At 41.3% G+C, this 27343-nt stretch overlaps 1 protein-coding gene across 2 annotated transcripts in view; it reads right to left on the bottom strand.

The window, feature by feature from the left end:
* Window positions 1–27343, bottom strand: part of LOC115416416 (arfaptin-1-like) — a 45528-nt gene that overhangs the window by 879 nt on the left and 17306 nt on the right. The window contains exons 1-7 of one of the 2 annotated variants that reach the window (XM_030130183.1): window positions 23704–23920; window positions 17578–17673; window positions 13274–13352; window positions 12702–12823; window positions 8160–8381; window positions 3767–3924; window positions 3220–3394 (exon numbers count right to left, since the gene is read on the bottom strand). In XM_030130183.1, the coding sequence (XP_029986043.1) occupies window positions 3220–3394; window positions 3767–3924; window positions 8160–8381; window positions 12702–12823; window positions 13274–13352; window positions 17578–17673; window positions 23704–23859 (1008 nt within the window). In that variant the 5' untranslated portion in view covers window positions 23860–23920. Of the gene's footprint in view, window positions 1–3219; window positions 3395–3766; window positions 3925–8159; window positions 8382–12701; window positions 12824–13273; window positions 13353–17577; window positions 17674–23703; window positions 23921–27343 lie in introns of those variants that run through there. The other variant, XM_030130184.1, reaches the window with a different exon arrangement.

Below are 27343 nucleotides of genomic sequence, written 5' to 3'. Positions count from 1 at the left end.
CAGAACAGAAGACTCTTCCACCACCGCTGGCCTACACTCTGCTGTCATCAACATCAGATTAAAGGTGGGCTCCCACATGTTCTTCTGCAGCATTTTTTATTATATTCCTTCAAATCCCCTCCACACCCCGAATACAACTAATTAATTAAATGCTCGAACACAAAAATAAAAAAAAATTAGTCACCTGTGGAACGGACAGGACTGAAAAAACACCATCCAATCATTTTGAGCGCCCACCGGAAATGAGTGAACAGTGATATGTCTATCAAACTCAACTGACAGTGGCCCCTCCCCCCTCTGTTCGTACCCCTCTTCCAGCGTGAATCGTTTGTTCCCAGAGGAAGTGCTTGTACAGGAAGTGAAGCCAGAACCAGAACCTGGTTCTATTAGTTCTATTAGCATGGACAGTTCACCTGTAAACTGTTTAGTCACTAATATAAACCAGTAGGAACTGGACCATTAGTCCCATCAGTCTGAACTGGGACTGTTCTGGAAGAGAGGGGGGGTTAGAGGAGACTGAAGGAGGTATCCATGGATACACCAGCTGGAGCCTCAGCCGGGGTCGGATCCAGAGCTGGGGCCAGGCCGGACCACAGACGGCGTGGGAGCCCAAGGCGGGGTCGGAGCAGCAGCCGGCGTACTGTTTCTGTGCAGCGCTCATGAACACTCAGGAACAAGCACTGTGCATGACAGTACTCTGGGGGCGTGGCTTCAGAGGGACGTCTGAAGAAAGGGGGTTGGACTGTTGAACAGAGTGTTTTCCAAATGGAGCTGCTGGAACCGTTTTTCTCAGATCTCAGACCCACCTTTAACACCTACAGTTCTAGTTCCTACAGGTTCTCCAACTAGCTCCACTCCAAGTATTTCAGTGAAATTCCTCATGTAACTATAGTGGTGCGTTAGAGCCATTTCAGTTCCATACAATTAAATAAAAGGATGTGGAAAAACCTGAGGGAAAATAGAATGTTCTGTGAGAGAAGTCATACATTTGACAGAATTATAAATGTACATTTACAAAACAAAAACACCAAACATTATTGAACAGAAACTCAGATCTGCTGTGACATGGAAGTGGTACATGTATGAGAACTGTGTTTAAGGATATGATGACATGTGTAACTAGAAGCACTCGGAGAGCGCAGACCTCCGCCAAGGCTGATCAGTGGCCCCCCCTGTGGGCCCCCCCCACACCAAGGAGGTTATGTTTTTGCCAGGGTTTGTTTGTTTGTTTGTCTGTCTGTTTGTCTGTCCGTTAGTGTGCAACATAACTCAAAAAGTTATGGACAGATTTTGATGAAATGTTCAGGGTTTGTTGGAAATGGCCCCCCCCCGTGGGCCCCCCCACCCCCGATCACCACCAAAATTTAATCATTTCTTCCTTATCCCATTTCCAACAAACCCTGAAAATTTCATCCAAATCTGTCCATAACTTTTTGAGTTATGTTGCACACTAACGGACAGACAAACAGACAGACAGACAAACAAACAAACCCTGGCAAAAACATAACCTCCTTGGCGGAGGTAAATATACTCTGCACTTTGAACTGGCTTGTGTTCTGTACTCATTATTAACTTGAAGTGAATGCGTTCACACCATTGTTTCAGCCCTGCCCAACCTGTGACAAATACCAAGGACTGAGGGTTAGGGTCTAGGCTCATGGGAACCGCAGATCTTGGGTTAGGGTTAGGGATGCAAATTATCAATTAATTCATTAATCATTAGTTGGTTGACCTCATTGATTGATTAACTATTAATTGATAAGCAGCGATTTTCCTGAGAACCTGAATTTCTCTTTCAATACGGTCTAAAAGAATAAAAGCTAATATTGTTCATATACTTCATGATAAAACCATGTCATATTCCTTAATGACTGGTTTATTGATCTACTGGATACAGTCGGTGTTTCCTGTGGAATTCATCTGTTGGTGTGGGGGTGTGGAATGGGGGGGTACACACATGTTTCATGGGGGGGGGGGTACTTGCACACGCTCAGTTCAGTCTGTGCTCCCCCCCCCCCCCCCCCCGGCAGAAGTGAAGGTGAAACTTTTCACTCATTTCTCTTTTCCTCTTGAAGCTTCACAAATGCATTCCACCCCTGTGTCCTGGACCAGGAGTCTGGAGGAGGTTGAACTTCTGTCTGACTGACCCTGGACTACAACAACCTCCAGGAAAACGCTCCCATACCGACCTGCATTTGTGCGCCGATTTAGTCCGGTGTGTTCCGCTCCCACAGACGGTCAGTCTGTGTTTGGCTCCACCCACAAACAGACGGTCGGTCTGTGTTTGGCTCCACCCACAAACAGACGGTCGGTCTGTGTTTGGCTCCACCCACAAACAGATGGTCGGTCTGTGTTTGGCTCCACCCACAAAAGATGGTCGGTCTGTGTTTGGCTCCACCCACAAACAGACGGTCGGTCTGTGTTTGGCTCCTCCTCCATATCCGTACAGACATTCTAACTCATCTACGCCATGATCCAGTTCAATGACCGCCCATCCCAGCCGCAGTGTCGCAGCACACATACACCGACAGCCTTCAGACAGGTGTGGACAGGTGTGGGCAGGTGTGGACAGGTGTGGGCAGGTGTGGACAGGTGTGGGCAGGTGTGGACAGGTGTGGACAGGTGTGGGCAGGTGTGGACAGGTGTGGGCAGGTGTGGGCAGGTGTGGACAGGTGTGGGCAGGTGTGGACAGGTGTGGACAGGTGTGGGCAGGTGTGGACAGGTGTGGGCAGGTGTGGACAGGTGTGGACAGGTGTGGGCAGGTGTGGACAGGTGTGGGCAGGTGTGGGCAGGTGTGGACAGGTGTGGACAGGCGGACCAGGACAATTAACCCACAATTAATAATTTAATCCAGCAAATTCTTATCGACAATTAATCGTTAGTCAATTAATTGTTTACATCTGTAGTTAGGGTTAGGGCTTATGTGAACCACAGATCTTGGCGGAAGGTGACACGCAATCAAGTGGCGTTGAATAACGTGAAACATCAAAAATGCGTATGCGTATGTATAGCACACCAAACGCCATAAGAACCAGTATGATATACAACGGCATTTCATGAGATCAGTGCCATTGAAGCAGTAGATTTATGCAGAAAACTGTGGAACCTCTGTGTCCAGGTGGAGCAGAAGTGGTTAGGGTTAGGGTTAGTGCTGGTTCCTCACCTTGTTCTCCTCCAGCGGTTAGGGTTAGGGTTAGGTTAGTGGTGCTGGTTCCTCACCTTGTTCCCCTCCAGAACCTTCAGTTTGATGGACAGGTCATCTCGGTTCTTCTGGTATCGGTCCCTCTGGATCTGGAAGGACTTCTGCGCCTCCTCTAGTTTGGGCAGAGTGACGGTGTCCCGAGGTCCCAGGTTCAGCTCCTCCAGGTCCACTCTGTAGGCATCATATTCCATTCTGAAAGGGGGGGATACTGTTAGCCAGAGTGTCAGCCTCAGGGTTAGGATGTCCGCCTAACCCTGAGGCTGCTCCTCGCCAGGTTCAAACCTAACCCTAACCCCTAACCCTAACCCCTAACCCCTAACCCCTAACCCCTAACATCTGCTGGTTTTCTACCCACCATGCAGCTTCGTACTGTTTGGTGTTAATCATGGTGTTTTGGATCATTTTGTTGGGTTAGGGTTAGGGTGTACCCACCGTGCAGCCTGGTACTGTTGGGGTTAGGGTTAAGGTGTACCCACCGTGCAGCCTGGTACTGTTGGGGTTAGGGTTAGGGCGTACCCACCGTGCAGCCTGGTACTGTTGGGGTTAGGGTTAAGGTGTACCCACCGTGCAGCCTGGTACTGTTTAGCGTTGATCATGGTGTCTTGGATGGTTTTGTTGGTGAGTGTGTTCATGTCAGAGGTGAAGGTGTTGATGGCCTCCGTCAGAGTCTGTCCACTTTTAGACAGAAACTTCTGAGCGTCTGCGTTCACAGCGAACTCCAGCTGAAAGACACAACAACAAACAAAAGGCTTTTCCATCAGCACCCATCCAGTTACTAACAGAACTAGGGGTGGAAATTATCCATTCATCCATTAATCATTAGTTGGTTGACCTTATCGATCGAATAATGATTGATTGATAAGCGGCAATTTTCCTGAGAACCTGAATTTCTCTTTCAATACGGTCAATGAGGGACGACTGAAAAGTTTTGAGTCTAACATGGACAGGATTCAGATATGCAGACCAAATGTGGTCCATGAAATCTGTCACATATCTGAATCCTATCCACTACATTTCTTGGTCAGATCAGTCTTTTTCCTGTTTTCCAGCTCCATGAACTTTGTGTATCCAGTGTTTCCTGAAAAATGGACAAACTACAAGAAATGTAGTGGATAGGATTCAGATATGTGACAGATTTCATGGACCACATTTGGTCTGCATATCTGAATCCTGTCCATGTTAGACTCAAAACTTTTCAGTCGCCCCTCGTATATTAATAAAAGCTAAATACTGATCATATACTTCATGATAAAACCATGTCATATTCTGTCATGATTGGTTTATTGATCCTTTGGATACAGTCAGTGTTTCCTGTGGAATTCATCTGTTGGTGTGGGGGTGTGGAATGGGGGGGTGCATGCGTGTGCGTTTCATCAGTGGGTGGGGTTACTCAGCCGTACGTGCACAGTTCAGTCGGGGGATATGTGTGTGTTTGTTGGTAACCGTACATGTGTGTGCATCCCTTTCCATCCTCCTTCTAATACTATAGGGGTATGGGCCAGTGCAGTCTGTGCCCGCTGTATGTGGAAGGCATATGTATATGTTTAAAGTGGTAGTGTATATGTGGTAGGCATATGTATATGTTTAAAGGGCTAGTGTATATGTGGTAGGCATATGTATATGTTTAAAGGGCTAGTGTATATGTGGTAGGCATATGTATATGTTTAAAGTGGTAGTATATATGTGGTAGGCATATGTATATGTTTAAAGTGCTAGTGTATATGTGGTAGGCATATGTATATGTTTAAAGTGGTAGTGTATATGTGGTAGGCATATGTGTATGTTTAAAGTGGTAGTGTATATGTGGTAGGCATATGTATATGTTTAAAGTGGTAGTGTATATGTGGTAGGCATATGTGTATGTTTAAAGTGGTAGTATATATGTGGTAGGCATATGTATATGTTTAAAGTGCTAGTGTATATGTGGTAGGCATATGTATATGTTTAAAGTGGTAGTGTATATGTGGTAGGCATATGTATATGTTTAAAGTGGCAGTGTATATGTGGTAGGCATATGTATATGTTTAAAGTGGTAGTGTATATGTGGTAGGCATATGTATATGTTTAAAGGGCTAGTGTATATGTGGTAGGCATATGTATATGTTTAAAGTGGTAGTGTATATGTGGTAGGCATATGTGTATGTTTAAAGTGCTAGTGTATATGTGGTAGGCATATGTATATGTTTAAAGTGGTAGTGTATATGTGGTAGGCATATGTATATGTTTAAAGTGGTAGTGTATATGTGGTAGGCATATGTATATGTTTAAGGTGGTAGTGTATATGTGGTAGGCATATGTATATGTTTAAAGGGCTAGTGTATATGTGGTAGGCATATGTATATGTTTAAAGGGCTAGTGTATATGTGGTAGGCATATGTATATGTTTAAAGTGGTAGTATATATGTGGTAGGCATATGTATATGTTTAAAGGGCTAGTGTATATGTGGTAGGCATATGTATATGTTTAAAGGGCTAGTGTATATGTGGTAGGCATATGTATATGTTTAAAGTGGTAGTATATATGTGGTAGGCATATGTATATGTTTAAAGTGGTAGTGTATATGTGGTAGGCATATGTATATGTTTAAAGGGCTAGTGTATATGTGGTAGGCATATGTATATGTTTAAAGTGGTAGTATATATGTGGTAGGCATATGTATATGTTTAAAGGGCTAGTGTATATGTGGTAGGCATATGTATATGTTTAAAGGGCTAGTGTATATGTGGTAGGCATATGTATATGTTTAAAGTGGTAGTATATATGTGGTAGGCATATGTATATGTTTAAAGGGCTAGTGTATATGTGGTAGGCATATGTATATGTTTAAAGGGCTAGTGTATATGTGGTAGGCATATGTATATGTTTAAAGTGGTAGTATATATGTGGTAGGCATATGTATATGTTTAAAGTGGTAGTGTATATGTGGTAGGCATATGTATATGTTTAAAGTGGTAGTGTATATGTGGTAGGCATATGTGTATGTTTAAAGTGGTAGTGTATATGTGGTAGGCATATGTATATGTTTAAAGTGGTAGTGTATATGTGGTAGGCATATGTATATGTTTAAAGTGGTAGTGTATATGTGGTAGGCATATGTATATGTTTAAAGTGCTAGTGTATATGTGGTAGGCATATGCATATGTTTAAAGTGGTAGTATATATGTGGTAGGCATATGTATATGTTTAAAGTGGTAGTGTATAAGTGGTAGGCATATGTATATGTTTAAAGTGGTAGTGTATATGTGGTAGGCATATGTGTATGTTTAAAGTGGTAGTGTATATGTGGTAGGCATATGTATATGTTTAAAGCGGTAGTATATATGTGGTAGGCATATGTATATGTTTAAAGCGGTAGTATATATGTGGTAGGCATATGTATATGTTTAAAGCGGTAGTGTATATGTGGTAGGCATATGTATATGTTTAAAGCAGTAGTATATATGTGGTAGGCATATGTATATGATTAAAGCGGTAGTGTATATGTGGTAGGCATATGTGTATGTTTAAAGTGCTAGTGTATATGTGGTAAGCATATGTATATGTTTAAAGTGGTAGTGTATATGTGGTAGGCATATGTATATGTTTAAAGCAGTAGTATATATGTGGTAAGCATATGTATATGTTTAAAGCGGTAGTGTATATGTGGTAGGCATATGTATATGTTTAAAGTGGTAGTGTATATGTGGTAGGCATATGTATATGTTTAAAGTGGTAGTGTATATGTGGTAGGCATATGTATATGTTTAAAGTGCTAGTGTATATGTGGTAGGCATATGCATATGTTTAAAGTGGTAGTATATATGTGGTAGGCATATGTATATGTTTAAAGTGGTAGTGTATAAGTGGTAGGCATATGTATATGTTTAAAGTGGTAGTGTATATGTGGTAGGCATATGTGTATGTTTAAAGTGGTAGTGTATATGTGGTAGGCATATGTATATGTTTAAAGCGGTAGTATATATGTGGTAGGCATATGTATATGTTTAAAGCGGTAGTATATATGTGGTAGGCATATGTATATGTTTAAAGCGGTAGTGTATATGTGGTAGGCATATGTATATGTTTAAAGCAGTAGTATATATGTGGTAGGCATATGTATATGATTAAAGCGGTAGTGTATATGTGGTAGGCATATGTGTATGTTTAAAGTGCTAGTGTATATGTGGTAAGCATATGTATATGTTTAAAGAGGTAGTGTATATGTGGTAGGCATATGTATATGTTTAAAGCAGTAGTATATATGTGGTAAGCATATGTATATGTTTAAAGCGGTAGTGTATATGTGGTAGGCATATGTATATGTTTAAAGTGCTAGTGTATATGTGGTAGGCATATGTATATGTTTAAAGCGGTAGTGTATATGTGGTAGGCATATGTATACGTTTAAAGCGCTAGTGTATATGTGGTAGGCATATGTATATGTTTAAAAAGTGCTAGTGTATATGTGGTAGGCATATGTATATGTTTAAAGAGGTAGTGTATATGTGGTAGGCATATGTATATGTTTAAAGCGGTAGTGTATATGTGGTAAGCATATGTATATGTTTAAAGTGCTAGTGTATATGTGGTAGGCATATGTATATGTTTAAAGTGCTAGTATATATGTGGTAGGCATATGTATATATTTAAAGTGCTAGTATATATGTGGTAGGCATATGTGTATGTTTAAAGCGGTAGTATATATGTGGTAGGCATATGTATATGTTTAAAGTGCTAGTATATATGTGGTAGGCATATGTATATGTTTAAAGTGCTAGTATATATGTGGTAGGCATATGTATATGTTTAAAGCGGTAGTATATATGTGGTAGGCATATGTATATGTTTAAAGCGGTAGTATATATGTGGTAGGCATATGTATATGTTTAAAGTGCTAGTATATATGTGGTAGGCATATGTATATGTTTAAAGCGGTAGTATATATGTGGTAGGCATATGTATATGTTTAAAGCTCACATGTAGTGTTGGAGTTTTCATGCTGAGCTCTGTGAAGGCGTCCCCCAGTGTCTTCTGGGTAACGGTGAACTGAGCCAGCTGATTGGCCAGCGTCTGGGCCAGTTTGGTGATGTCGTCGTAGCGGCGCCGGTCGTCCGTGAGCAGCTCCAGACGAGGTTCCAGATCCAGATCCACGGTACGAGAACCACGGCCCAGTTTCTCTGCCAGAGCCTGTCTGGTACACTGAGATGAACACATGATTACACATGTTTACAAGTTTTTACAAATGATTGGCTTCAGACATTAAATGTGCAGATGTTACCTATTTTAATAAGATTAATTGGAAAATAAATGACAAAAGTGCCGGTTTGCTGATGTTTTCAAGGTATATGATTAAGTGTTATTCCACATATATATTGGTTTCTGTACATTTCTATAATAGTTTTATAAATCTTCCACTAAATCGAACCTGTACAGTGAATGTATTCTAATGTGCAGACAGTGTTTGGAAGTAGATCTTGTCGCTCTGACACAAATATTCCTTTGGAGTCAAACTCATTCTCTCATTAATTCTTGAATTTCACATTTTGACCCAAGGCTGGATCTTGGAAAGTTCAGCCAACCAGCATGTTTTACTTGGTTTTTCTTTATCAGTGACTCTCATGTGGTAACATTTCATTACTTTTATTCTGGAAGCATTTTCCTTGTAGACCAGTGTTATTGATGAATGATCACATGATTATTGATGACATCTGAAATAGTCTGGTCCACTGAAATGATCACATGATCGGGCCCGAGCCGAGTAAAGCCGGCGCAGGGCCTATTGAGTCTACAGTGGGCGCATGGGGACAAAATCACCAGTGACGCGGTCGCCTTTCTCCACTGTCTCCACTCTCACTCATATTCACATTCACGCCACTGACACCTTTAAGAACATGTACATGACATGTGCACAAACCGCACATTTAAGAACATGTACATGACATGTGCACAGACCGCACATTTAAGAACATGTACATGACATGTGCACAAACCGCACATTTAAGAACATGTACATGACATGTGCACAAACCGCACATTTAAGAACATGTACATGACATGTGCACAAACCGCACATTTAAGAACATGTACATGACATGTGCACAGACCGCACATTTAAGAACATGTACATGACATGTGCACAAACCGCACATTTAAGAACATGTACATGACATGTGCACAAACCGCACATTTAAGAACATGTACATGACATGTGCACAAACCGCACATTTAAGAACATGTACATGACATGTGCACAAACCGCACATTTAAGAACATGTACATGACATGTGCACAAACCGCACATTTACACCTGCTCACAATGAATGGGAGTCAATGGGACACGCCCACTCAGGGTCAGTCACGTGGGTGTAAGTGCACGACACGTGACCTCTGACCCCACAGACATGTGGGAGAGCTCCAGAGCTTTCAAATAAGGTCAAATATGTGGTTGCCATAGAAACGACTATATTGTTCTTGCTCAGATTATTATGTTTTATATTTATTTATTTATTTATTTATTTATTTCATGTTCCTTTTTCTTCTCCTGCGCTTTGAGCTCAAATTTGACCCCCTAAACATTTACAAAAACTCACCAAAATTTGCCCAAAATTCAGAAATGTGCAAAATTTAATTTACATATAGGTTTCGTAGATGTCGGTAAAGAAATGTTGCTGCAGCGCCCCCTTGAAAAGTGGAAATGCATTACGTCAATGGGAGCGCATCCAACACAAAGTTTGTCGTAGAGCCACGAAAACTGGTACAGATTCATCATGAGGAGACAAACAAAAAATATTATTGTGGCCACGCCCCTAAACCAACCAGAAGTCGGCCATATTGGATGGAAATTTCCAAAATGCTGAGTCAGCGTTTTCGCTGACGTCGTATTTTAACTATCTCCTCCTTGGCCGTTTGGCCAAATGAGCTCAAAATCGGTGTACAGTATCTAGAGAAGTGGGGCATCCAAAGTTAGCCAAATTTTTTGGATTGGTGTCACCGTTTTTGTGTGACGACATCGCAAACTTTGCAAAGTTTCTTTGGGAATTCACCATTACAAAAATTACTTCAGCTCAGACATACGAACACAGATTTGGCTCAAATTTGAATCAGACATCTGTCTCCCAGGCCTACACCCATTTATTAAAAGAAATTGAAATTTTGCACCATAGCGCCCCCTACAAATGTACATTTACAAAAATGACATCAGTTCGGACATATGAACACTGATTTGGCTCAAATTTGACTCAGACATCTGTCTCCCATGCCTACACCCATTTATCAGAAAAAATTAGCGCCCCCTACAATTTTACGTTTATGAAAATTACTTCACTTCAGACATACGAACACCAACTTGGCTCAAATTTGAATCAGTTGTCAATCTCCCAGGCCTACACCCATTTATCAAAAGAAATTGCCATTTCGCTCAGTAGCGCCCCCTACAAATTTACCTTCCCAAAAATTGCATCAATTCCGATATATGAACACCGATTTGGCTCAAATTTGACTCAGTGGTACATCTCCCAGGCCTACACCCATTCCTCCTTGGCCGTTTTGCCAAATGAGCTCAAAATCGGTGTACAGTATCTAGAGAAGTGGGGCATCAAAGCTTAGCTGAATTTTTGGGATCAGTTTCACCATTTTTGTGTGACGACGTCGCAAACTTTGCAAAGTGTCTTTGAAAATTTACCATTACGAAAATTGCATCAGTTCAGACATACAAACACCAATTTGGCTCAAATTTGACTCAGTGGTACATCTTGCAGGCCTACACCCATTCAATGGAAGAAATTGAATTTTGGCTGCACAGTGCCCCCTACAGATTTACTTATACAAAAATTTCTTTAGTTCGTACATATGAACACCGATTTACCTCAAATTTGAGTCAATTTTCAATCTCCCAGGCCTACACCCATTCATCAGAAGACATTAAAATTTGGTGCTAGAGCGCCACCTGGTGAACGATGGACATACTTGTACTGGACGTGCCCGAGGCGAGGGCCTTTAGATGCCGCTTGTGGCTTTAATTTTGTCTTATTTTTCTTTCTCCTGCGCTTTGAGCTCAAATTTGACCCCCTAAACATTTACGAAAACTCACCAAATTTTGCCCAAAATTCAGAAGTGTGTGAAATTGAATTTACACATAGGTTTCGTAGATGTCGGTAAAGAAATGTTGCGACAGCGCCCCCTTGAAAAGTGGAAATGCATTGCGTCAATGGGACCATGTCCAATGTAAAGTTTGTCGTAGAGCCATGAAAATCGGTACACAGATTCATCATGATGAGACAAACAAAAAATATTATTATGGCCACGCCCCTAAACCAACCCTTAGTCGGCCATATTGGATTGAATTTTCCAAAATGCTGAGTCAGTGTTTTCGCTGACGTTGTATTTTAGCTATCTCCTCCTTGGGCGTTTGGCCGAATGAGCTCAAAATTGGTGTACAGTATCTAGAGAAGTGGGGCATCAAAAATTAGCCAAGTTTTTGGGATCAGTGTCACCGTTTTTGTGTGATGACATCACAAACTTTGCAAAGTTTCTTCGGAAATTTACCATTACAAAAATTGCTTCAGCTCAGACATACGAACACCGATTTGGCTAAAATTTGAATCAGACAACATTTATTGAAAGAAATTGAAATTTTGCACTGCAGCGCCCCCTACAAATGTACATTTACAAAAATGACATCAGTTCGGACATATGAACACAGAAATGGCTCAAATTTGACTCAGACATCTGTCTCCCAGGCCTACACCTATCTGTCAAAAGAAACTGAAATTTCCAACTACAGCGCGCCCTACAAGTTTTTAAAAAAAATTTCTATTTAAATTGCTTCAGTTCAGACATATGAACACTGATTTGGTTTAAATTTGACTCAGACATCTATCTTTCAGGCCTACAACCATTTATCAGAAAAATTTGAAATTTGGTGCTATAGCGCCCCCTACAATTTTACCTTTACAAAAATTACTTCACTTCAGACATACGAACACCAATTTGGCTCAAATTTGAATCAGTTGTCAATCAGGTCTACACCCATTTATCAAAAGAAATTGCCATTTCGCTCAATAGCGCCCCCTACAAATTTACCTCCACGAAAATTGCATCAATTCGGACACATGGACACCAATTTGACTCAAATTTGACTCAGTGGTACATCTCGCAGGCCTACACCCATTCAATGGAAGAAATTTAATTTTAGCTGCATAGCGCCCCCTACAGATTTACTTATACAAAAATGTATTTAGTTCAGACATACGAACAAAGATTTTCCTCAAATTTGAATCAGTTGTCAATCTCCCAGGCCTACACCCATTCATTAGAAGGCATTAAAATTTGGTGCTAGAGCGCCACCTGCTGAACGATGGACATACTTGTACTGGACGTGCCCATGGCGAGGGCCTTTCAATGCCGCTTGCAGCTTTAATTATTGATTATAATGGAGACAGTCTGGTCCACTGAAATGATCACATGATTACTGATGACCTCTGAAACAGGAGGAGCTTGAAGCGTCTCCTTCAGTCTTACTTTGTAGGTGCTGACGCTCCACTTCCTAACTCTCTCCAGTTTCTCACTGGCTGGGCTTTTATTGTTGCCGTGGACGATCACTGGTCCTCCCCTTTCCTGTTTCTGTGGTGTCATTGGCATGTCTGCAGGAGAGGTCAAAGGTCAAATTAAAAATATACATGCAGATGTAAAGGGGGCATAGAGCTAAGCTAACAGAGCTAAGCTAACAGAGCTAAGCTAACAGAGCTAAGCTAAAAGAGCTAAGCTAACAGAGGGGATTAGTGGATTTACTGTGGTTGTTTTCTGTCCAAAAACACGGCTAAGCTAACAGAGCTAAGCTAACAGAGCTATAGTGTAAACTATCAGCTGACAGATATTTTGACCAGTTGTTAAAATGAGTATATATGAGTTTTAGTTTGAAGAAACCTGGATGACATCATAACACAGATGTGTGTGAACAGACTTTTGTCACTGTAGTTTTCTGATAAATCCAAATGAACAGGTTTTATCGTAGTGCCAGATCAGACCTAAGACGCAAAGAAACTAAATGACAGTACCATTACATTACCCCCCCCCCCCCCCCAGTGGTTTACCTGTACCCTGTGCTGTGGCCTCAGTAGTACCATCAGTAGTTCCATCTGTGTGTGTGTGGTTCCAGGTACTGTTTGTTTCCTGTGGAGGAAAAAGTAGAACTGAAGAACCACATTTACTAGTCACTAATTTAAAGTCACTGTAGGTTTAATAAAGTGAGTGAGTGCAGAACAGACGGGTCAGAGGTCATCCAAACAGCTTTTAGTGCATGATGGGAATAATAGTTCAATTCTACTGGTTTTATCGGATCTTATGTCGCATTTTCACGACGTGGAACCAGCTCGACTCGACTCGTCTCAGTATTCCTCAGACCGTTTCCATTCCAGAATACTGCTGACTCTACAGTACCTGGTCGTCATAGCGATGCGGTGCGTTATTTCTGTGTCGTCTGTTCACAGTTGCTGATAAACTTACTCGTTGCCTGTTGTCTGGTCTGAATGTTTCCGTCTTCCAGCACAGACTGAATGTCCTGGACCGACCCTGGTCTAGTTCATCTGTTCTCATGTGGATTCATGGACCCACAGACTTACTGGAAAAGGGCGGGGCACAGAAAACTGTCTGACCAATCAGTGGTCTGCACTGTTTATACGTCACAGTTTAGTATCGACTGGAACCTCAGCGGGGAGGAGAGACCAAAAAACTAGTACCAGGTACCAGATTCAAAAAGCTAGTACCAGGTACCAGATTCCAAAAAACTAGTACCAGGTACCAGATTTAAAAAACTAGCACCAGGTACCAGATTCCAAAAAACTAGTACCAGGTACCAGATTCCAAAAAACTAGTACCAGGTACCAGATTCCAAAAAACTAGTACCAGGTACCAGATTCCAAAAAACTAGTACCAGGTACCAGATTAAAAAACTAGCACCAGGTACCAGATTCCAAAAGACTAGTACCAGGTACCAGATTCCAAAAAAACTAGTACCAGGTACCAGATTTCAAAAAACTAGTACCAGGTACCAGATTCCAAAAAACTAGTACCAGGTACCAGATTAAAAAAACTAGCACCAGGTACCAGATTCAAGAAACTAGTACCAGGTACCAGATTCCAAAAAACTAGTACCAGGTACCAGATTAAAAAAACTACCACCAGGTACCAGATTCAAAAAACTAGTACCAGGTACCAGATTCCAAAAAAGTAGTACCAGGTACGAGATTCAAAAAACTAGTACCAGGTACCAGATTTCAAAAAACTAGTACCAGGTACCAGATTAAAAAAAACTAGCACCAGGCACCAGATTCAAAAAACTAGTACCAGGTACCAGATTCCAAAAATCTAGTACCAGGTACCAGATTAAAAAAACTAGTACCAGGTACCAGATTCCAAAAAACTAGTACCAGGTACCAGATTCCAAAAACTAGCACCAGGTACCAGATTCCAAAAAACTAGTACCAGGTACCAGGTACCAGATTCCAGGTCCTTTTAGTAATGGAAACGCAAAAAGGACGAGTCGAGTCGAGCTGGTACCACGCAGTGGAAACGCAGTGTTAGTGTCGACCATCACATCCTTCTACAACGACTGGAACACTGAACTGGTATTAAAGGATCAGCAGTAATGTGGTTCAAATCCCACCAAACAGTTTGTTTTCATTTTGTTAGTTATTACCTCCTCCAGGACGTATTGTGATCGCTTTGTTTTGTGTGTTTGCTTGTTTGCGTGTTTGTTTGTTTGTTTGTTTGTTTGTTAGCAAGATAACTCAGTTATGGACAGATTTTCATGAAATTTCAGGAAATGTTGATACTGGCACAAGGAAGAAATAATTAAATTTTGGCTCAACATTTTTGTTGTGAAACCTCCTGTAATTACACAAGATATTTGTCAATTAACAAACAAGTCTGGTTCAACTGACAGAACTAATACTTCTGTTACCGTTAACTGTCAGTAATTTTATCAGGTTTTATTATTATTTTTAAAGTATTAAACTTTAAATTAACAGTTTAATCTCATGAATAGAAAAGAAATATTTGTGAAATTGTGATACATTTGTAAATGTATTTGAACTGTATTTTTCGGTGAAAAAAAATTTCTTTAAAAAAATGTGGATTTTATGGTTATTGACAGTTCCAGTTTTTTCCTGTTCTTTTCCATTTGACATGTATAATCACAGTCTGTTTTTGTCATTTCATTGATATTTTCCTGGATCTGAAAAATACAGGAAAAATCTGTCAAATAAACAGTGAAAATTCTGTTAAATTACAGATTTTTTTTACAGTGCAAGATGTCAAAAAAGTTCTTTAGTTGAACTCTCAACTTGAAGATTCCCTTAACTTTAGCCAGAACTGCTGAGGTCTCCTCTAAACTAAGGACTTTTACACACAAACCTGTCGAAGGTCCAGCAAATGTGGGACAGGAATGTTGTGTATGTTCACATTTAGTTTTTAGGCCGTCCCATTTTTGGGACTTCTTTTCCGATCCAGTTCTTAATTTGTCCAGTTCATCTCTTATATTTCAGTAACTCACAAAACACATTTTGTCCCAATCCATACAGTTTTAGACCCCCCCCCCCCACCTCCATCTTTAGGGTGTCCGTCCAGTTTTAGACCCCCCCACCTCCATCTTTAGGGTGTCCGTACAGTTTTAGACCCCCCCTCACCTCCATCTTTAGGGTGTCCGTACAGTTTTAGACCCCCCCTCACCTCCATCTTTAGGGTGTCCGTACAGTTTTAGACCCCCCCTCACCTCCATCTTTAGGGTGTCCGTCCAGTTTTAGACCCCCCCACCTCCATCTTTAGGGTGTCCATCCAGTTTTAGACCCCCCCACCTCCATCTTTAGGGTGTCTGTACAGTTTTAGACCCCCCCCACCTCCATCTTTAGGGTGTCTGTACAGTTTTAGACCCCCCCCCCCTCCATCTTTAGGGTGTCTGTACAGTTTTAGACCCCCCCCCCCACCTTCATCTTTAGGATGTCTGTACAGTTTTAGACCCCCCCCCCCCACCTCCATCTTTAGGGTGTCTGTACAGTTTTAGACCCCCCCCCCACCTCCATCTTTAGGGTGTCCATCAGCCCAGTGCAGAAAACACATTTTTAAGTGAGAATCCTTCATTTGTGGGTTAGTTCTGCCAGATCTGCTCATGACCCGCTCTACCAGCTGAACCACAGCCCCCCCTCCTCTGTAAACAGAAGTGTGGTACCTGCTGAAGTGCAGAACATGGAGGGTACCAGATGGGTACTGTGGATCAGATGGAGGGTACCAGATGGGTACTGTAGGATCAGATGGAGGGTACCAGATGGGTGCTGTGGATCAGATGGAGGGTACCAGATGGGTACTGTAGGATCAGATGGAGGGTACCAGATGGGTACTGTGGATCAGATGGAGGGTACCAGATGGGTACTGTAGGATCAGATGGAGGGTACCAGATGGGTACTGTGGATCAGATGGAGGGTACCAGATGGGTACTGTAGGACCAGATGGAGGGTACCAGATGGGTACTGTAGGATCAGATGGAGGGTACCAGATGGGTACTGTGGATCAGATGGAGGGTACCAGATGGGTACTGTAGGACCAGATGGAGGGTACCAGATGGGTGCTGTGGATCAGATGGAGGGTACCAGGTGGGTACTGTAGGACCAGATGGAGGGTACCAGGTGGGTACTGTAGGATCAGATGGAGGGTACCAGATGGGTACTGTAGGATCAGATGGAGGGTACCAGATGGGGGTACTGTAGGATCAGATGGAGGGTACCAGATGGGTACTGTAGGATCAGATGGAGGGTACCAGATGGGTGCTGTGGATCAGATGGAGGGTACCAGATGGGTACTGTAGGATCAGATGTTCTGAGTGCAGATCTGTCAAATCAGACTCAGGACAGAAAGAAATCTGAAAAAACCTGGGACTGGACCCATTTTGAACTGTCACATGACCTTGACCTTGTCTAAAATCCTGTGACCTTTGACCTGTACATGACTGTAGACCTTCATAAACGACAGTTCCATCCTCCAGAACCTCTAATATGACATTTACATGAGCAGATCTGGCAGAACTAACCCACAAATGAAGGATTTTTCATTAAAAATGGGTTTTCTGCACTGGGCTGATGGACACCCTAAAGATGGAGGTGGGGGGTGGGGTCTAAAACTGTACGGACACCCTAAAGATGGAGGTGGGGGGGTCTAAAATTGTACGGACTGGGACCAGAGTTTTTGGGAGTTACTAAAATATAAGAGATGAACTGGACAAATGAAGAACTGGATCAGAACAGAAGTCCAAAAATGAGACGCTCTCTTATTTTTCTCCGTCTGGTTGATACAATCACACACCTTCAGTTAAATAGAGCAGAAGACTCCAGAGTAAAACCAGGTTTACCTCAGGGGGGGTTTCCTCTGCTGTCAGAGCCACGCCTCCTTTAGGCTCCGCCCCGTCCATGCCCCTCCTCCTCGTCTTCTTCTTTATTTTACTTTTCTAAAGAGGGAAAACACAATAGAACATGTGAAAGTGTGTTTACCACTGAGCCTGTTTCAGTTCTGTTCTCATCTGTCCATTTGTGCTCATCTGTTTCCCTGTCTTCCTTTAACAGCCCTGGAGGGGTTTTTTTATTTTAATACTTAATACTCAGCAATAATAATCATAATACTAATACTAATACTAATACTAATAATAATAATAATAATAATAATAATAATAATAATAATAATAATAATAATAACAAAACTCCACAATCCTTTAAAAAAAACTCAAATAAAACAAATAAATCTATCCAAATCTATTACGGTGATGGGAAAAAGTTGCAGCTTCAACTTCAGTGAAAAAACTATTTCAACCAGGGATGTAATGATCACCGGTATAACGATAAACAGCGGTAAAATCACAGATGGTTAGTATTAGCGTTTAAATTCTAATTCTCATGATAACTGTGTTTGATTATTGCACCTTTAGGAGAAAAAATCCCTATGTAAAGATCTACTTTTATGTCAAATATTTGAGTATAGTTTGAATTTATTACAATTTTAATTTTCTATACCTAATATTTGAACCAATATTCACTTTTAAAGTCTGTGAAAAAGTTCGTTAAACATCTGTGTGTTATTTATGCAATAAATTATATACATTTTTCAAATTGGATTTTATATATTTTTTGTGTCTTTTGTCCTTTTGTGTTTTTATAGTAGGTTAAAGTGAAAAAATAATAGACAGATGATATAGATGAAGTTGTGCTGAAAAAACAGATCCAAACATGGGTATAGTAAACATTTAAACCATAAAACCAGCCTCAAGACCCGCCTTTTTAATTTGGCTTTTAACTAACTCCTGTTTTATCCACTCTGATGTTTTGTAGTTATATTTTAATATATATATCTTACGATTTTTTTTACTAGTGCTTCTGTTTGATCATTTGAATGTTTAATATTTATATTATATTTCTATATGTCTTACATTTAGCTTCTCTTAATCAGTGCTTTTATATCTTTTTAATGTTTCGTATCTATATTCTCCAGAGTTTCATCAGAGGAAGCCCTCCATGCCGGGGGGGGGGGGGGGGGGGGGGGGGGCGGGCTTCTTTCACTGGGGTCTGCCCCTTTCTGGTGGGTGGGGGTCCCAGTTGGCCCTCTCTCACTGGTTGGGATGCGGTGCTGTGTCGCTGGCGCCTGGTTGCCGGGGTCGGCGGCTGCCTCCTGGTGTGGATGGTTCCCTGAGACAGCGCGTCCTCTTTTACTTTTTCTTTTTCTTTCTGGTCCTCCCGTGCTCAGTTAGTCTTTCTAAGTATATGTGAGCTTGTGGGTTTGCATATGTGTGCGTGTGGGTGGGTGGGGGGTGGTACGGATTTTTAAACTTATATGTAAAGTACTTTGTGCTACATCCTTAATGTATGAGAAGTGCTATATAAATAAAGATTGACTGATTGATTTGTTTCTATAGTATATAAAGGCCAAATCAAAAGGACTGAAAAACGGACCAAATAGACTCAGACCACTAAGGGTTAATATTTGAATGTTTCTGACACAGAAGGGACAGTGGGACGATTATTTTATTTGTTTTATTTCAAAAACTTGGTTAAATTCTTTCAGTGTGTGTATATCAGTACTTTTTGAACATTTTGAGCACAATTTCAACAATACTGTGATAATAATGAGAACTGTGATAATTTTGGTCACAATAACCGTGATATGACATTTTCATATGGTTCCATCCCTAATTTCAACAAATTGTGAAGTGATCAGTTTCAGACCAGAAGTTCTGAGAAGAAAGAGTGCCACCCAGTGGAAAAGAATCAGCAACACAAATGAGGTGACCAAAAAAAATAAATAAATAAAGCTGCAAGCGGCATCTAAAGGCCCTCGCCTCGGGCACGTCCAGTACAAGTATGTCCATCGTTCAGCAGGTGGCGCTCTAGCACCAAATTTTAATGTCTTCTGATGAATGGGTGTAGGCCTGGGAGATTGACAAGTGACTCAAATTTGAGGTAAATCGGTGTTCATATGTACGAACTACAGAAATGTTGTATAAGTAAAGTAAATCTTTAGGGGGCGCTATGCAGCCAAAATTCAATTCCTTCCATTGAGTGGGTGTAGGCCTGCGAGATGTACCACTGAGTCAAATTTGAGCCAAATCGGTGTTTGTATGTTCGAACTGATGCAATTTTTGTAAAGGTAAATTGTAGGGGGCGCTATTGTGTGAATTTTCAATGTCTTCTGACAAATGGGTGTAGGCCTGGGAGATTGGCAAATTATTCAAATTTGAGGCAAATAGGTGTTCGTATGTCCGAACTGATGCAATTTTCGTGAAGGTAAATTTGTAGGGGGCGCTATTGAGCGAAATGGCATTTTCTTTTGATAAATGGGTGTAGGCCTGGGAGATTGACAACTGATTCAAATTTGAGTGAAATCGGTGTTCGTATGTCCAAACTGAAGCAATTATCGCAAAGGTAAAATTGTAGGGGGCGCTATAGCGCCAAATTTAAAATTTTCTTGATAAATAGGATCTTCCAGGATTATCTCTGGACCTGCTGCGGTGGTCCTGCCTCTCTTCTGCCCTCATCAGCACCACTCACTTATCCTCAACTGCCTCCATGTGTCTCCCCCTACTCCCCCCTTCCACCCCTCTCCCCCAGTCTCTATCTCTATCGCTCTCTCTTTTTCTCTTTCTTTACTCTCTCTCTTTAACCCCAACTGGTCCTGTCACTCGTCCATCCTCCAGGAGTCTGGCTCTGCTCCAGGTTTCTGCTGTTAAAGGTAGTTTTTCCTTCCACTGTCACCAGTCACCAGTGTTTGCTCCTGGAGGATTCTGTTGGGTTTCTGTAAATTGGCTTAGAGTCTGGTTTGGACCAACTCTATATATAAAGTGTCATGAGATAATTTTTTTGTGATCTGGCGCTATATAAATAAAATTTGATTGATTGAGTGATTTGATTGGTTTTCCCCTGTAAGTCGCTTTGGAAAAAAGCATCTGCCAAATGCATAAACATAAACATAAACAAATAGGTGTAGGTCTGGGAGATAGACGTCTGAGTCAAATTTGAGCCAAATCGGTGTTCGTATGTCCGAACTGAAGCAATTTTATTTTAAAAAATAAAAAAAAAACTTGTAGGGGGCGCTGTAGTGCGAAATTTAAATTTCTTTTGACAAATAGGTGTAGGCCTGGGAGACAGATGTCTGAGTCAAATTTGAGCCAAATCAGTGTTCGTATGTCTGAACTGATGTCATTTTTGTAAATGTACATTTGTAGGGGGCGCTATAGTGCAAAATTTCAATTTCTTTTAATAAATGGGTGTAGGCCTGGGAGATAGACGTCTGAGTCAAATTTGAGCCAAATCGGTGTTCGTATGTCTGAGCTGAAGCAATTTTTGTGATGGTAAATTTTCAAAAAAACTTTGCAATGTTTGCAACCTCGTCGCTCAAAAACGGTGACACCGATTCCAAAAATTCAGCTAACTTTTGATGCCCCACTTCTCTACATATTGTACACCAATTTTGAGCTCATTTGGCCAAACGGCCAAGGAGGAGATAGTTAAAATACGACGTCAGCGAAAACGCTGACTCAGCATTTTGGAAATTTCAATCCAATATGGCCGACTTCCAGTTGGTTTATGGGCGTGGCCATAATAATATTTTCTGTTTGTCCCCTGATGATGAATCTGTGTGTACCGATTTTCGTGGCTCCACGACAAACTTTACGTTGGACGTGGTCCCGTTAGCGTAATGTATTTCCACTTTTCAAGGGGGCGCTGTCACAACATTTCTTTACCGACATCTACAAAACCTATATGCAAATTCAATTTTGCACATTTCTGAATTTTGGGCAAATTTTGGTGAGTTTTCATAAATGTTTAGGGGGTCAAATTTGAGCTCAAAGCGCAGGAGAAAGAAAAATAAACATTAAATAAATAAATTAATTAATTAATTAAAAATAATAATAATTAAAGCCGCAAGCGGCATCTAAAGGCCCTCACCATGGGCACGTCCAGCAGAAGTATGTCCATCGTTCACCAGGTGGCGCTCTAGCACCAAATTTTATGTCTTCTGATGAATGGGTGTAGGCCTGGGAGATTGACAATTGACTCAAATTTGAGACAAATCAGTGTTCGTATGTCCGAACTGAACAAATCTTAGTATAAATAAATCTTTAGGGGGCACTATGGAGCCAAAATTCAATTTGTTCCATTGAATGGGTGTAGGCCTGCGAGATGTACCACTGAGTCAAATATGAGCCAAATTGGTGTCCGTATGTCTGAACTGATGCAATTTTCGTGAAGGTAAATTTGTAGGGGACGCTACTGAGCGAAATGGCAATTTCTTTTTATAAATGGGTGTAGGCCTGGGAGATTGACAACTGATTCAAATTTGAGTCAAATCGGTGTTCGTATGTCCAAACTGAAGCAATTATTGTAAAGGTAAAATTGTAGGGGGCGCAATGGAGCCAAATTTAAAATTTTTCTGATAAATGGGTGTAGGTCTGGGAGATAGACATCTGAGTCAAATTTGAGCCAAATCGGTGTTTGTATGTCCGAACTGAAACAATTTTAATAAAAAAATTTAAAAAAAAAACTTGTAGGGGGCGCTGTAGTGCAAAATTTCAATTTCTTTTGACAAATAGGTGTAGGCCTGGGAGACAGATGTCTGAGTCAAATTTGAGCCAAATCAGTGTTTGTATGTCTAAACAGATGTCATTTTTGTAAATGTACATTTGTAGGGGGCGCTATAGTGCGAAATTTCAATTTCTTTTAATAAATGGGTGTAGGCCTGGGAGATAGACGTCTGAGTCAGATTTGAGCCAAATTGGTGTTCGTATGTCTGAGCTGAAGCAATTTTTGTGATGGTAAATTTCCGAAGAAACTTTACAAAGTTTGCGACGTCATCACACAAAAACGGTGAGACCGATCCTAAGAATTTGGCAAACTTTTGATGCCCCACTTCTCTAGATACTGTGCAGCGATTTTGAGCTCATTTGTCCAAATGGCCAAGGAGGAGATAGTTAAAATACAACGTCAGTGAAAATGCTGACTCAGCATTTTGGAAATTTAAATCCAATATGGCCGACTAAGGGTTGGTTTATGGGCGTGGCCACAAGAATATTTTTTGTTTGTCTTCTCATAATGAATCTGTGTACTGATTTTCCTGGCTCTACGACAAACTTTATGTTGGACGTGCTCCCATTGGCGTAATGTATTTCCACTTTTCAAGGGGGCGCTGTCACAGCATTTCTTTACCGACATCTACGAAACCTATATGTAAATTCAATTTCTCGCACTTCTGAATTTTGGGCAAAATTTGGTGAGTTTTCGTAAATGTTCAGGGGGTCAAATTTAAGCTCAAAGCGCAGGAGAAGAAAAAAAAAATCTGAGCAACAAGAACAATATAGCCGTTTCTATGGCAACCACATATTTGACCTTATCTGAAAGCTCTGGAGCTCCCCCACATGTCTGTGGGGTCAGAGGTCATGTGTCGTGCTCTTACACCCACATGACTGACCCTGAGTGGGCGTGTCCCATTGTCTCCCATTCATTGTGAGCAGGTGTAAATGTGCGGTTTGTGCACGTCATGTACATGTTCTTAAATGTGCGGTTTGTGCACATGTCATGTACATGTTCTTAAATGTGCAGTTTGTGCACATGTCATGTACATGTTCTTAAAGGTCTCAGTGCCGTGAATGTGAATATGAGTGAGAGTGGAGACAGTGGAGAAAGGCGACCGCATCACTGGTGATTTGGTCCCCATGCGCCCACTGCAGACTCAATAGGCCCTGCGCCCGCTTTACTCGGCTCGGGCCTAATAAAACCCAAAACCATGCACAATCTGACTGAACAGTTCCAAATGTTCTCAGTTTGTAGAAGAAAGAACACAAATTTCTTCATCCATCAGAAAATCTCCAAATAAAAAAGGATGAAATTAACCTTTAAAAAATACATGAAACACAACAATCTGAAACCAAGAGATCACTGATGTCTGAGACGGGTTTGTCATCATTAAAAAACAAACATCTGTTTGGAAAATTCACCATCAGGATACGTCTGGTCTGTGGCAGAAAAAGGGCTGACTGACTGCAGTGTTGCATCAGAGTGTGTCTGAGGAAATAAAAGAAGAAAAAAAGAAAGAAAAATGACACTGAACCCAAACTGCTCAGATACCAAATATTTACAAATGAACATTCCATGAACCACTTCTGTAGGTTGTGTTGTAACCCTGCTGTGAGTTTAGTGAAGTGTACAGGATTGTGTGACTGCTGTAGTTCCAGTTAGTTCAACTGTCAACCCTTCAGCCGTCTGCTACTGGATTACACAGCCTGTGGGCGGGAACATGCACCATGCACCTGTACGGAGCATGTGGGACTCAGCAGCGCTGCCCTGTGGCACCGCTTCTGTTCACAGCTTTTATGGACAGAATTTGTAGGTGCAGCCAGGGGCCGGGGGGGGGTCCAGTTTGGGACCTGAGGGGGTCCAGTTTGTGGACCACAGGATTCCATCTGTGCTTTTTGCAGATGATGTTGTCCTGTTGGCCTCATGGAACCTGGACCTTCAGCGTGACCTGGGGCGGTTTGGACTGGGATGAGGATCAGCACCTCCAAATCCAAGGCCATGGTTCTGGACCAGAAAAGGTGGTCTACCCTCTCCAGGTCAGTGGAGAGTCTTTGCCCCCAGTGGAGGAGGTCCAGTATCTGGGTCTGGTTCACAGTGAGGGAAGGATGGAGGTTCAGACTGACAGGTGGGTGGGTGGAGGTTCAGATTGACAGGTGGGTGGGTGCAGCGTCTGCAGTGCTTGTATGGGTCTGTTGTAGTTCAGAAGGAGCTGAGCCCAAAGGAGAAGCTCTGGATTTACCCTCAGTCTACGTTCAGACCCTCACCTGTGGTCCTGAGCTGTGGGTCAGGACCCAAAGAACCAGATCCAGGACCCAAAGGACCAGATCCAGGACCCAAAGGACCAGATCCAGGACCCAAAGGACCAGATCCAGGATACAAGCGGTCTAAATGAGTTTTCTCTGTAGGGTGGGTGGGTCCACCCTTGGGGATAGGGGGAGGAGCTCAGTCACCAGGGAGGAGCTTAGAGTAGAACCGCTGCTCCTCCACATCCAGAGGAACCAGCTGAGGAGAGAGGGAGGAGTCTGAGGAGAGGGAGGAGTCTGGGCATCCCTGCTTAGACTGTTACCCCTGTGACCCAGCCCCAGATAAGAGGAAGAGAATGGATGCATTTATGGTTTCATTTGACTGTAAACACATTCACTCATTTATACAGTCATGACCATATACGGCCTTCATCCCACACTAAAGCCACACCCCTATTCCATGAATGGTCCAAGGAAATGCAACGCACTGGAAAACCTTCCTATCAGAAGTAATAAACTACCTCCGCCCAAGTGTAATAAACTACCTCCACCCAAGTTTTACACCTTTATGGGGAGAACAAAGTTGAGCTGTTTGAGTTTCATTATGAAGGACAGATGGACTAAAATGTCCTTAGGGGTCAAATGAGTGTCCATCTGTGTCCAGAACAGTTGTCCTACAGTCACAGAAGTGTGTGTAAATAATGCTAATCCATTAGTGCACAGACTACTGATATTCTCTGACAGTGGAAGCTCTATTTTCATAAATATTGGATTTGGAATAGCACGTGGATGTGAAAACTTTTGCTGGTGGACGGATGTGACATTACCCATGATGCTCTGCTCAGTCCCAGTACTTTATTAGGAATAAACTTCTAGACTTCCTATTGCTAATTGTGCTCTTCTTCCTAAATGTTGGTATTGTGGATCTAAAACAATCCCAGCTGACACAAAAACACTAAATGTGTCAGTGGACGGATGTGACATGGTTGTTGTGGATCCCATCATACTGATGCTCTGCAGCCATGTCAGCGTTTACACTAATGATCCCTGTGCAAAAACTAGGAGCACTATTATTTATTGGATAGTTTAGCATCAGACTAAAGAGGAAAGAACAATCTAGAATAGTTCTTTGTGTCTAAAAATGCTTCTTATTGTAAAAGTGTTGATGTAAACAGTGCTGTGTGCCATTCTTCATGTATGTATTGGTGGAACAGAAGCAGGATGGATCAGCACCATACTCCAGATTGAACCTGTACAAATAAAACATGTGATATGGAGGAGAGAATCTGGGAAGAAAAACTGGGGAATCCAAAAGAAGAGAAGATTTGTTTTTCAGCTCAGTTCAGTTCAAATAGAACTTGTCCATTTGTGACATGAAAATATAGCATTAATTGTGCTGAAATGGTTCATTTTGGAGCTGAAAACATAGTTCATATGAGCATCAACATGTTGAACAGAACTGAAATCCTGTCCATTTGAACAACTGTCATTTACCAACACAAAGTTCCTTTGGATTCACTGACACTGATTTAATCTGAACACAGACACACAGAAGAGCTGTGATTATAGGTTCTTCTGACAGTGTTTTCCTGATCTGTTCCACTGCAGACTGAACTGGTCTGGACGTGGAACCTGAACTCAAATGAGCGCTAAGCTGATATTTAAGTATAGGCTAATTTTTGTATTTGACACATTCATCCCAGGGCCGGACTGGACTCTTTGGTGGTCCGGATTTGGGCCCCAGGCCACATGTTTGACACCTCCTGTTTAAAGCTGACAAAAATGGAAATACCAGACCAATAGTAATAATAGTACCTGTGATTTGTACTGAGGCACAGCACTGAAATCCAATCCAGTCATAAGAAAAGTTATGTGATGGCACTGAAACATTTAGAGATGGTCCAGACCAGACTGTGGAGAAGACAGTGCACAGACACCTGACACAAACATTCAGAAACAAACAGGAGGAAAAGCTTCTGTTAAAAGGCTGAAACCTGGAGCACACCCTGACCTCTGACCTTTGGACCAGAATAAAACAGGCTGATGTCATGTTCCACTGGTGGAATTATCTGTGGAGCTGTGTTCATTAAAGGAATTAAAAAGGAGTAGAAAACAGTAGAAACAACAAAACTGGTTAGAGTCTTCCAGAAAGTACTGCAGACTGGCATTCAGACTGCATTAGGCTGAGCTGAACGTTTACAGTGTGTGGAGTGGACTATCAGAGTACAAAGAATCATTCCATTCAAACTATAGGGTTTCAACAAAAATAAGCACAAACTGGCAGGTTGGAGCTCCTTCATTTCTATCTATCTATCTATCTATCTATCTATCTATCTATCTATCTATCTATCTATCTATCTATCTATCTATGTTTTATTTATGGTTTATTTTATTTGTATTTTATATTTTTATTTTTTAATTTTTATTTATTTATTTTTATTTATTTATTTATTTTTATTCATTTTATTCTTTTTAATAATTTTTTTAAATTATTTATTTAATTATTTATTTTTATATTTTTTATTCAGCTCCTTCTTTTCTAAAATGTACTGATATTTAAAAGAAAATGGGCAGACTAATAAGTAAAGAAGAAAAAAAACCCTCTTAGTTCCAGTCTTTGTGGTACAGATGACAGTATAAACTAAATGGAACTGAACATCCCTAAACTGAAAAACAGCAGAAGTGTTTCATCTTCCTCTTTTTTTTTCAATAAGCAGAAGTTTCCCGTTTATATTCAGGTGAAAGTATTTCTGCTGACCTACGACCACAAGTTCTATTTAAATTCACTGACAGTTTGTATGTTTCAGGTAGGGAGGTA

This window comes from Sphaeramia orbicularis, unplaced genomic scaffold (assembly GCF_902148855.1).
Source record: "Sphaeramia orbicularis unplaced genomic scaffold, fSphaOr1.1, whole genome shotgun sequence".
NCBI classification, from domain to species: Eukaryota; Metazoa; Chordata; class Actinopteri; order Kurtiformes; family Apogonidae; genus Sphaeramia; species Sphaeramia orbicularis.
This window is presented reverse-complemented; position numbering and strand designations above follow the sequence as displayed.